General features: G+C 52.2%; 1 protein-coding gene across 2 annotated transcripts in view; it reads left to right on the top strand.

Moving 5' to 3' along the window:
- The first annotated feature begins 426 nt into the window (after positions 1–426).
- SLC2A4 (solute carrier family 2 member 4) overlaps positions 427–13,166 on the top strand; it is a 199,817-nt gene continuing 187,077 nt past the window's right edge. The window contains exons 1-2 of one of the 2 annotated variants that reach the window (XM_073564069.1): positions 427–755; positions 832–939. In XM_073564069.1, the coding sequence (XP_073420170.1) occupies positions 717–755; positions 832–939 (147 nt within the window). In that variant the 5' untranslated portion in view covers positions 427–716. Of the gene's footprint in view, positions 756–828; positions 940–13,166 lie in introns of both variants that reach the window. The other variant, XM_073564067.1, reaches the window with a different exon arrangement.

Here is a 13,166-nt window from a genome sequence, read left to right as displayed (position 1 = left end):
CCGGCCCCCTCGTACCTACGCTCGGCCCCCTCTTATCTCCGCTCGGCCCCCTCGTACCTCCGCTCGGCCCCCTCTTATCTACGCTCGGCCCCCTCTTATCTCCGCTCGGCCCCCTCTTATCTCCGCTCGGCCCCCTCGCACCTCCGCTCGGCCCCCTCGCACCTCTGCTCGGCCCCCTCGTACCTCCGTCCGGCCCCCTCGTACCTACGCTCGGCCCCCTCTTATCTACGCTCGGCCCCCTCTTATCTCCGCTCGGCCCCCTCTTATCTCCGCTCGGCCCCCTCGTACCTCCGTCCGGCCCCCTCGTACCTACGCTCGGCCCCCTCGTACCTCCGCTCGGCCCCCTCGTACCTCCGTCCGGCCCCCTCGTACCTCCGCTCGGCCCCCTCGTACCTCCGTCCGGCCCCCTCGTACCTACGCTCGGCCCCCTCTTATCTCCGCTCGGCCCCCTCTTACGGCCGCTTATCTCCGTTCAGCCCCATCTCTTCCACAATCTGACCAGTTCTGGGGTCTCCAGGGTGAGGTCAGTGTCCCTCCCACTGTGGGAGAGTGGTGTTACTCTGGGGTGGGCCGCCCCTTGCTGCCACCCCGTCACATCCCTCTCGCCAGCAGACTGTGCAGTTGGTGCCGCTCTGCCCCATCCCCCACAGCCATTACTTCTCTCCTTATTACAAGGTCAGTGCTGAACACTCCACAGCCGAGGCGCAGACACCACGATGCCCTCTGGAGGATTCCAGCCCATCGACGGGGGGCAGGTAAACACACGGGTGAAAAGAAACGAGGGTCCACACCGGAGATGGCAAACACCTGACGGCTTCTGTCTCACAGCAGGTTGTGCGCTCCGGAGTCACAAGAACGCTGGTCCTGTCCGTCTTCACGGCCATCCTGGGCTCATTCCAATTCGGATACAACATCGGAGTCATCAACGCCCCTCAAAAGGTGGGTGTCAGCGAGAAATGGGGTCACACGGGTCATACGGTGGGGTCAGGTGTACAGGACATGGTATGGAGCAGTGGTGTGATGGTTACATGGTGTCATACATACACGGTGAGGTCAGGTGTACAGGACGTGGTATGGGGCAGTGGTGTGATGGTTACATGGTGTCATACATACACGGTGAGGTCAGGTGTACAGGACGTGGTATGGGGCAGTGGTGTGATGGTTACATGATGTCATACATACACGGTGAGGTCAGGTGTACAGGACGTGGTATGGAGCAGTGGTATGACGGTTACATGGTGTCATACATACACGGTGAGATCAGGTGTACAGGACGTGGTATGGAGCAGTGGTGTGATGGTTACATGGTGTCATACATACACGGTGAGGTCAGGTGTACAGGACGTGGTATGGGGCAGTGGTGTGATGGTTACATGGTGTCATACATACATGGTGAGGTCAGGTGTACAGGACGTGGTATGGAGCAGTGGTGTGATGGTTACATGATGTCATACATACACGGTGAGGTCAGGTGTACAGGACGTGGTATGGAGCAGTGGTATGACGGTTACATGGTGTCATACATACACGGTGAGATCAGGTGTACAGGACGTGGTATGGAGCAGTGGTGTGATGGTTACATGGTGTCATACATACACGGTGAGGTCAGGTGTACAGGACGTGGTATGGGGCAGTGGTGTGATGGTTACATGATGTCATACATACACGGTGAGGTCAGGTGTACAGGACGTGGTATGGAGCAGTGGTATGACGGTTACATGGTGTCATACATACACGGTGAGATCAGGTGTACAGGACGTGGTATGGAGCAGTGGTGTGATGGTTACATGGTGTCATACATACACGGTGAGGTCAGGTGTACAGGACGTGGTATGGGGCAGTGGTGTGATGGTTACATGGTGTCATACATACACGGTGAGGTCAGGTGTACAGGACGTGGTATGGAGCAGTGGTGTGACGGTTACATGGTGTCATACATACACGGTGAGGTCAGGTGTACAGGACGTGGTATGGGGCAGTGGTGTGATGGTTACATGGTGTCATACATACACGGTGAGGTCAGGTGTACAGGACGTGGTATGGGGCAGTGGTGTGATGGTTACATGGTGTCATACATACACGGTGGGGTCAGGTGTACAGGACGTGGTATGGGGCAGTGGTGTGATGGTTACATGGTGTCATACATACATGGTGAGGTCAGGTGTACAGGACGTGGTATGGAGCAGTGGTGTGACGGTTACATGGTGTCATACATACACGGTGAGGTCAGGTGTACAGGACGTGGTATGGGGCAGTGGTGTGATGGTTACATGGTGTCATACATACACGGTGAGGTCAGGTGTACAGGACGTGGTATGGGGCAGTGATGTGACGGTTACATGGTGTCATACATACACGGTGAGGTCAGGTGTACAGGACGTGGTATGGAGCAGTGGTGTGATGGTGACATGGTGTTATACATACACGGTGAGGTCAGGTGTACAGGACGTGGTATGGGGCAGTGGTGTGATGGTTACATGGTGTCATACATACACGGTGAGGTCAGGTGTACAGGACGTGGTATGGGGCAGTGGTGTGATGGTTACATGGTGTCATACATACACGGTGAGGTCAGGTGTACAGGACGTGGTATGGGGCAGTGATGTGACGGTTACATGGTGTCATACATACACGGTGAGGTCAGGTGTACAGGACGTGGTATGGAGCAGTGGTGTGACGGTTACATGGTGTCATACATACACGGTGAGGTCAGGTGTACAGGACGTGGTATGGGGCAGTGGTGTGATGGTTACATGGTGTCATACATACACGGTGAGGTCAGGTGTACAGGACGTGGTATGGGGCAGTGGTGTGATGGTTACATGGTGTCATACATACACGGTGAGGTCAGGTGTACAGGACGTGGTATGGGGCAGTGATGTGACGGTTACATGGTGTCATACATACACGGTGAGGTCAGGTGTACAGGACGTGGTATAGAGCAGTGGTGTGATGGTGACATGGTGTTATACATACACGGTGAGATCAGGTGTACAGGACGTGGTATGGAGCAGTGGTGTGATGGTTACATGGTGTCATACATACACGGTGGGGTCAGGTGTACAGGACGTGGTATGGAGCAGTGGTGTGATGGTTACATGGTGTCATACATACACGGTGAGGTCAGGTGTACAGGACGTGGTATGGGGCAGTGGTGTGACGGTTACATGGTGTCATACATACACGGTGAGGTCAGGTGTACAGGACGTGGTATGGGGCAGTGGTGTGACGGTTACATGGTGTCATACATACACGGTGAGGTCAGGTGTACAGGACGTGGTATGGAGCAGTGGTGTGACGGTTACATGGTGTCATACATACACGGTGAGGTCAGGTGTACAGGACGTGGTATGGAGCAGTGGTGTGACGGTTACATGGTGTCATACATACACCGTGGGGTCAGGTGTACAGGACGTGGTATGGGGCAGTGGTGTGATGGTTACATGGTGTCATACATACACGGTGAGGTCAGGTGTACAGGACGTGGTATGGAGCAGTGGTGTGATGGTTACATGGTGTCATACATACACGGTGAGGTCAGGTGTACAGGACGTGGTATGGAGCAGTGGTGTGATGGTTACATGGTGTCATACATACACGGTGAGGTCAGGTGTACAGGACGTGGTATGGAGCAGTGGTGTGATGGTTACATGGTGTCATACATACACGGTGAGGTCAGGTGTACAGGACGTGGTATGGGGCAGTGGTGTGACGGTTACATGGTGTCATACATACACGGTGAGGTCAGGTGTACAGGACGTGGTATGGGGCAGTGGTGTGATGGTTACATGGTGTCATACATACACGGTGAGGTCAGGTGTACAGGACGTGGTATGGAGCAGTGGTGTGACGGTTACATGGTGTCATACATACACGGTGAGGTCAGGTGTACAGGACATGGTATGGAGCAGTGGTGTGATGGTTACATGGTGTCATACATACACGGTGAGGTCAGGTGTACAGGACGTGGTATGGGGCAGTGGTGTGACGGTTACATGGTGTCATACATACACGGTGAGGTCAGGTGTACAGGACGTGGTATGGGGCAGTGGTGTGATGGTTACATGGTGTCATACATACACGGTGAGGTCAGGTGTACAGGACGTGGTATGGAGCAGTGGTGTGACGGTTACATGGTGTCATACATACACGGTGAGGTCAGGTGTACAGGACGTGGTATGGAGCAGTGGTGTGATGGTTACATAGTGTCATACATACACGGTGAGGTCAGGTGTACAGGACGTGGTATGGAGCAGTGGTGTGATGGTTACATAGTGTCATACATGCACGGTGAGGTCAGGTGTACAGGACGTGGTATGGAGCAGTGGTGTGATGGTTACATAGTGTCATACATACACGGTGAGGTCAGGAGTACAGGACATGGTATGGAGCAGTGGTGTGATGGTTACATGGTGTCATACATACACGGTGAGGTCAGGTGTACAGGACGTGGTATGGAGCAGTGGTGTGATGGTTACATAGTGTCATACATACACGGTGAGGTCAGGTGTACAGGACGTGGTATGGAGCAGTGGTGTGATGGTTACATGGTGTCATACATACACGGTGAGGTCAGGTGTACAGGACATGGTATGGAGCAGTGGTGTGATGGTTACATGGTGTCATACATACACGGTGAGGTCAGGTGTACAGGACGTGGTATGGGGCAGTGGTGTGATGGTTACATGGTGTCATACATACACGGTGAGGTCAGGTGTACAGGACGTGGTATGGAGCAGTGGTGTGACGGTTACATGGTGTCATACATACACGGTGAGGTCAGGTGTACAGGACGTGGTATGGAGCAGTGGTGTGATGGTTACATGGTGTCATACATACACAGTGAGGTCAGGTGTACAGGACGTGGTATGGAGCAGTGGTGTGATGGTTACATGGTGTCATACATACACGGTGAGGTCAGGTGTACAGGACGTGGTATGGAGCAGTGGTGTGACGGTTACATGGTGTCATACATACACGGTGAGGTCAGGTGTACAGGACGTGGTATGGGGCAGTGGTGTGACGGTTACATGGAGTCATACATACACGGTGAGGTCAGGTGTACAGGACGTGGTATGGGGCAGTGGTGTGATGGTTACATGGTGTCATACATACACGGTGAGGTCAGGTGTACAGGACGTGGTATGGGGCAGTGGTGTGATGGTTACATGGTGTCATACATACACGGTGAGGTCAGGTGTACAGGACGTGGTATGGAGCAGTGGTGTGACGGTTACATGATGTCATACATACACGGTGAGGTCAGGTGTACAGGACATGGTATGGAGCAGTGGTGTGATGGTTACATGGTGTCATACATACATGGTGAGGTCAGGTGTACAGGACGTGGTATGGGGCAGTGGTGTGATGGTTACATGGTGTCATACATACACGGTGAGGTCAGGTGTACAGGACGTGGTATGGAGCAGTGGTGTGATGGTTACATGGTGTCATACATACACGGTGAGGTCAGGTGTACAGGACGTGGTATGGGGCAGTGGTGTGATGGTTACATGGTGTCATAAATACACGGTGAGGTCAGGTGTACAGGACGTGGTATGGAGCAGTGGTGTGATGGTTACATGGTGTCATACATACACGGTGAGGTCAGGTGTACAGGACGTGGTATGGGGCAGTGGTGTGACGGTTACATGATGTCATACATACACGGTGAGGTCAGGTGTACAGGACGTGGTATGGGGCAGTGGTGTGATGGTGACATGGTGTCATACATACACGGTGAGGTCAGGTGTACAGGACGTGGTATGGGGCCGTGGTGTGATGGTTACATGGTGTCATACATACACGGTGAGGTCAGGTGTACAGGACGTGGTATGGGGCAGTGGTGTGATGGTTACATGGTGTCATACATACATGGTGAGGTCAGGTGTACAGGACGTGGTATGGAGCAGTGGTGTGATGGTTACATGGTGTCATACATACACGGTGAGGTCAGGTGTACAGGACGTGGTATGGGGCAGTGGTGTGATGGTTACATGATGTCATACATACACGGTGAGGTCAGGTGTACAGGACGTGGTATGGGGCAGTGGTGTGATGGTTACATAGTGTCATACATACACGGTGAGGTCAGGTGTACAGGACGTGGTATGGGGCAGTGGTGTGATGGTTACATGGTGTCATACATACACGGTGAGGTCAGGTGTACAGGACGTGGTATGGAGCAGTGGTGTGATGGTTACATGGTGTCATACATGCACGGTGAGGTCAGGTGTACAGGACGTGGTATGGGGCAGTGGTGTGATGGTTACATGGTGTCATACATACACGGTGAGGTCAGGTGTACAGGACGTGGTATGGAGCAGTGGTGTGATGGTTACATGGTGTCATACATACACGGTGGGGTCAGGTGTACAGGACGTGGTATGGGGCAGTGGTGTGACGGTTACATGATGTCATACATACACGGTGAGGTCAGGTGTACAGGACGTGGTATGGAGCAGTGGTGTGATGGTTACATGGTGTCATACATACACGGTGAGGTCAGGTGTACAGGACGTGGTATGGAGCAGTGGTGTGATGGTTACATGGTGTCATACATACACGGTGGGGTCAGGTGTACAGGACGTGGTATGGGGCAGTGGTGTGACGGTTACATGGTGTCATACATACACGGTGAGGTCAGGTGTACAGGACGTGGTATGGAGCAGTGGTGTGATGGTTACATGATGTCATACATACACGGTGAGGTCAGGTGTACAGGACGTGGTATGGAGCAGTGGTGTGATGGTTACATGGTGTCATACATACACGGTGAGGTCAGGTGTACAGGACGTGGTATGGGGCAGTGGTGTGATGGTTACATGGTGTCATACATACACGGTGAGGTCAGGTGTACAGGACGTGGTATGGAGCAGTGGTGTGATGGTTACATGGTGTCATACATACACGGTGAGGTCAGGTGTACAGGACGTGGTATGGGGCAGTGGTGTGATGGTTACATGGTGTCATACATACACGGTGAGGTCAGGTGTACAGGACGTGGTATGGGGCAGTGGTGTGATGGTTACATGGTGTCATACATACACGGTGAGGTCAGGTGTACAGGACGTGGTATGGAGCAGTGGTGTGATGGTTACATGGTGTCATACATACACGGTGAGGTCAGGTGTACAGGACGTGGTATGGGGCAGTGGTGTGATGGTTACATGGTGTCATACATACACGGTGAGGTCAGGTGTACAGGACGTGGTATGGAGCAGTGGTGTGATGGTGACATGGTGTCATACATACACGGTGAGGTCAGGTGTACAGGACGTGGTATGGGGCAGTGGTGTGATGGTTACATGGTGTCATACATACACGGCGAGGTCAGGTGTACAGGACGTGGTATGGGGCAGTGGTGTGATGGTTACATGGTGTCATACATACACGGTGAGGTCAGGTGTACAGGACGTGGTATGGGGCAGTGGTGTGATGGTTACATGGTGTCATACATACACGGTGAGGTCAGGTGTACAGGACGTGGTATGGGGCAGTGGTGTGATGGTTACATGGTGTCATACATACACGGTGAGGTCAGGTGTACAGGACGTGGTATGGAGCAGTGGTGTGATGGTTACATGGTGTCATACATACATGGTGAGGTCAGGTGTACAGGACGTGGTATGGGGCAGTGGTGTGATGGTTACATAGTGTCATACATACACGGTGAGGTCAGGTGTACAGGACGTGGTATGGGGCAGTGGTGTGACGGTTACATGGTGTCATACATACACGGTGAGGTCAGGTGTACAGGACGTGGTATGGGGCAGTGGTGTGACGGTTACATAGTGTCATACATACATGGTGAGGTCAGGTGTACAGGACGTGGTATGGAGCAGTGGTGTGACGGTTACATGGTGTCATACATATACGGTGAGGTCAGGTGTACAGGACGTGGTATGGGGCAGTGGTGTGATGGTTACATGGTGTCATACATACACGGTGAGGTCAGGTGTACAGGACGTGGTATGGGGCAGTGGTGTGATGGTTACATGGTGTCATACATACACGGTGAGGTCAGGTGTACAGGACGTGGTATGGGGCAGTGGTGTGATGGTTACATGGTGTCATACATACACGGTGAGGTCAGGTGTACAGGACGTGGTATGGGGCAGTGGTGTGATGGTTACATAGTGTAATACATACACGGTGAGGTCAGGTGTACAGGACGTGGTATGGGGCAGTGGTGTGACGGTTACATGGTGTCATACATACACGGTGAGGTCAGGTGTACAGGACGTGGTATGGGGCAGTGGTGTGACGGTTACATAGTGTCATACATACATGGTGAGGTCAGGTGTACAGGACGTGGTATGGAGCAGTGGTGTGACGGTTACATGGTGTCATACATACACGGTGAGGTCAGGTGTACAGGACGTGGTATGGGGCAGTGGTGTGATGGTTACATAGTGTAATACATACACGGTGAGGTCAGGTGTACAGGACGTGGTATGGGGCAGTGGTGTGATGGTTACATAGTGTCATACATACACGGTGAGGTCAGGTGTACAGGACGTGGTATGGGGCAGTGGTGTGATGGTTACATGGTGTCATACATACACGGTGAGGTCAGGTGTACAGGACGTGGTATGGAGCAGTGGTGTGATGGTTACATGGTGTCATACATACACGGTGAGGTCAGGTGTACAGGACGTGGTATGGGGCAGTGGTGTGATGGTTACATAGTGTCATACATACACGGTGAGGTCAGGTGTACAGGACGTGGTATGGGGCAGTGGTGTGATGGTTACATAGTGTCATACATACACGGTGAGGTCAGGAGTACAGGACGTGGTATGGAGCAGTGGTGTGATGGTTACATGGTGTCATACATACACGGTGAGGTCAGGTGTACAGGACGTGGTATGGGGCAGTGGTGTGATGGTTACATGGTGTCATACATACACGGTGAGGTCAGGTGTACAGGACGTGGTATGGAGCAGTTAGTGTGAAGGTTACATGGTGTCATACATAGACGGTGAGATCAGGTGTACAGGACGTGGTATGGGGCAGTGGTGTGATGGTTACATGGTGTCATATATACACGGTGAGGTCAGGTGTACAGGACGTGGTATGGAGCAGTGGTGTGATGGTTACATGGTGTCATACATACACGGTGAGGTCAGGTGTACAGGACGTGGTATGGAGCAGTTAGTGTGAAGGTTACATGGTGTCATACATACACGGTGAGGTCAGGTGTACAGGACGTGGTATGGAGCAGTGGTGTGATGGTTACATGGTGTCATACATACACGGTGAGGACAGGTGTACAGGACGTGGTATGGAGCAGTGGTGTGATGGTTACATGGTGTCATACATACACGGTGAGGACAGGTGTACAGGACGTGGTATGGAGCAGTGGTGTGATGGTTACATGGTGTCATACATACACGGTGAGGTCAGGTGTACAGGACGTGGTATGGGGCAGTGGTGTGATGGTTACATGGTGTCATACATACACGGTGAGGACAGGTGTACAGGACGTGGTATGGGGCAGTGGTGTGATGGTTACATGGTGTCATACATACACGGTGAGGTCAGGTGTACAGGACGTGGTATGGGGCAGTGGTGTGATGGTTACATGGTGTCATACATACACGGTGAGGACAGGTGTACAGGACGTGGTATGGAGCAGTGGTGTGATGGTTACATGGTGTCATACATACACGGTGAGGACAGGTGTACAGGACGTGGTATGGAGCAGTGGTGTGATGGTTACATGGTGTCATACATACACGGTGAGGTCAGGTGTACAGGACGTGGTATGGGGCAGTGGTGTGATGGTTACATGGTGTCATACATACACGGTGAGGACAGGTGTACAGGACGTGGTATGGAGCAGTGGTGTGATGGTTACATGGTGTCATACATACACGGTGAGGACAGGTGTACAGGACGTGGTATGGAGCAGTGGTGTGATGGTTACATGGTGTCATACATACACGGTGAGGTCAGGTGTACAGGACGTGGTATGGAGCAGTTAGTGTGAAGGTTACATGGTGTCATACATAGACGGTGAGATCAGGTGTACAGGACGTGGTATGGAGCAGTTAGTGTGAAGGTTACATGGTGTCATACATACACGGTGAGGTCAGGTGTACAGGACGTGGTATGGAGCAGTGGTGTGATGGTTACATGGTGTCATACATACACGGTGAGGTCAGGTGTACAGGACGTGGTATGGGGCAGTGGTGTGATGGTTACATGGTGTCATACATACACGGTGAGGACAGGTGTACAGGACGTGGTATGGAGCAGTGGTGTGATGGTTACATGGTGTCATACATACACGGTGAGGTCAGGTGTACAGGACGTGGTATGGAGCAGTTAGTGTGAAGGTTACATGGTGTCATACATAGACGGTGAGATCAGGTGTACAGGACGTGGTATGGGGCAGTGGTGTGATGGTTACATGGTGTCATATATACACGGTGAGGTCAGGTGTACAGGACGTGGTATGGAGCAGTGGAGTGATGGTTACATGGTGTTATACATACAAGGTGGGGTCAGGTGTACAGGACGTGGTATGGGGCAGTGGTGTGATGGTTACATGGTGTCATATATACACGGTGAGGTCAGGTGTACAGGACGTGGTATGGAGCAGTGGAGTGATGGTTACATGGTGTTATACATACAAGGTGGGGTCAGGTGTACAGGACGTGGTATGGAGCAGTGGAGTGATGGTTACATGGTGTTATACATACACGGTGGGGTCAGGTGTACAGGACGTGGTATGGAGCAGTGGTGTGACGGTTACATGGTGTCATACATACACGGTGGGGTCAGGTGTACAGGACGTGGTATGGAGCAGTGGAGTGATGGTTACATGGTGTTATACATACACGGTGAGGTCAGGTGTACAGGACGTGGTATGGGGCAGTGGTGTGATGGTTACATGGTGTCATACATAGACGGTGAGATCAGGTGTACAGGACGTGGTATGGGGCAGTGGTGTGATGGTTACATGGTGTCATACATAGACGGTGAGATCAGGTGTACAGGACGTGGTATGGAGCAGTTAGTGTGAAGGTTACATGGTGTCATACATACACGGTGAGGTCAGGAGTACAGGACGTGGTATGGGCAGTGGTGTGATGGTTACATGGTGTCATACATACACGGTGAGGTCAGGTGTACAGGACGTGGTATGGAGCAGTGGTGTGATGGTTACATGGTGTCATACATACACAGTGAGGTCAGGTGTACAGGACGTGGTATGGGGCAGTGGTGTGATGGTTACATGGTGTCATACATGCACGGTGAGGTCAGGTGTACAGGACGTGGTATGGAGCAGTGGTGTGATGGTTACATGGTGTCATACATACACGGTGAGGTCAGGTGTACAGGACGTGGTATGGAGCAGTGGTGTGATGGTTACATGGTGTCATACATACACGGTGAGGTCAGGTGTACAGGACGTGGTATGGGGCAGTGGTGTGATGGTGACATGGTGTCATACATACACGGTGAGGTCAGGTGTACAGGACGTGGTATGGAGCAGTGGTGTGATGGTTACATGGTGTCATACATACACGGTGAGGTCAGGTGTACAGGACGTGGTATGGAGCAGTGGTGTGATGGTTACATGGTGTCATACATACACGGTGAGGTCAGGTGTACAGGACGTGGTATGGGGCAGTGGTGTGATGGTGACATGGTGTCATACATACACGGTGAGGTCAGGTGTACAGGACGTGGTATGGAGCAGTGGTGTGATGGTTACATGGTGTCATACATACACGGTGAGGTCAGGTGTACAGGACGTGGTATGGAGCAGTGGTGTGATGGTTACATGGTGTCATACATACACGGTGAGGTCAGGTGTACAGGACGTGGTATGGGGCAGTGGTGTGATGGTGACATGGTGTCATACATACACGGTGAGGTCAGGTGTACAGGACGTGGTATGGAGCAGTGGTGTGATGGTGACATGGTGTCATACATACACGGTGAGGTCAGGTGTACAGGACGTGGTATGGAGCAGTGGTGTGATGGTTACATGGTGTCATACATACACGGTGAGGTCAGGTGTACAGGACGTGGTATGGGGCAGTGGTGTGATGGTTACATAGTGTCATACATACACGGTGAGGTCAGGTGTACAGGACGTGGTATGGGGCAGTGGTGTGATGGTGACATGGTGTCATACATACACGGTGAGGTCAGGTGTACAGGACGTGGTATGGGGCAGTGGTGTGATGGTTACATGGTGTCATACATACACGGTGAGGTCAGGTGTACAGGACGTGGTATGGAGCAGTGGTGTGATGGTTACATGGTGTCATACATACACGGTGAGGTCAGGTGTACAGGACGTGGTATGGGGCAGTGGTGTGACGGTTACATGGTGTCATACATACACGGTGAGGTCAGGTGTACAGGACGTGGTATGGAGCAGTGGTGTGATGGTTACATGGTGTCATACATACACGGTGAGGTCAGGTGTACAGGACGTGGTATGGGGCAGTGGTGTGATGGTTACATGGTGTCATACATACACGGTGAGGTCAGGTGTACAGGACGTGGTATGGAGCAGTGGTGTGATGGTTACATGGTGTCATACATACACGGTGAGGTCAGGTGTACAGGACGTGGTATGGAGCAGTGGTGTGATGGTTACATGGTGTCATACATACACGGTGAGGTCAGGTGTACAGGACGTGGTATGGAGCAGTGGTGTGATGTTTACATGGTGTCATACTTACACGGTGAGGTCAGGTGTACAGGACGTGGTATGGAGCAGTGGTGTGATGGTTACATGGTGTCATACATACACGGTGAGGTCAGGTGTACAGGACGTGGTATGGAGCAGTGGTGTGATGTTTACATGGTGTCATACTTACACGGTGAGGTCAGGTGTACAGGACGTGGTATGGGGCAGTGATGTGATGGTTACATGGTGTCATACATACACGGTGAGGTCAGGTGTACAGGACGTGGTATGGAGCAGTGGTGTGATGGTTACATAGTGTCATACATACACGGTGAGGTCAGGTGTACAGGACGTGGTATGGAGCAGTGGAGTGATGGTTACATGGTGTTATACATACACGGTGAGGTCAGGTGTACAGGACGTGGTATGGGGCAGTGGTGTGATGATTACATTGTGTCATACATACACGGTGGGGTCAGGTGTACAGGACGTGGTATGGAGCAGTGGT

This window comes from Dendrobates tinctorius, unplaced genomic scaffold, assembly GCF_039654945.1.
Source record: "Dendrobates tinctorius isolate UK_male_01 unplaced genomic scaffold, ASM3965494v1 ptg000424l, whole genome shotgun sequence".
Taxonomy (NCBI): domain Eukaryota; kingdom Metazoa; phylum Chordata; class Amphibia; order Anura; family Dendrobatidae; genus Dendrobates; species Dendrobates tinctorius.
Note: the sequence above shows the minus strand (reverse complement) of the source record. Positions and strands in the feature narration are given on the sequence as shown.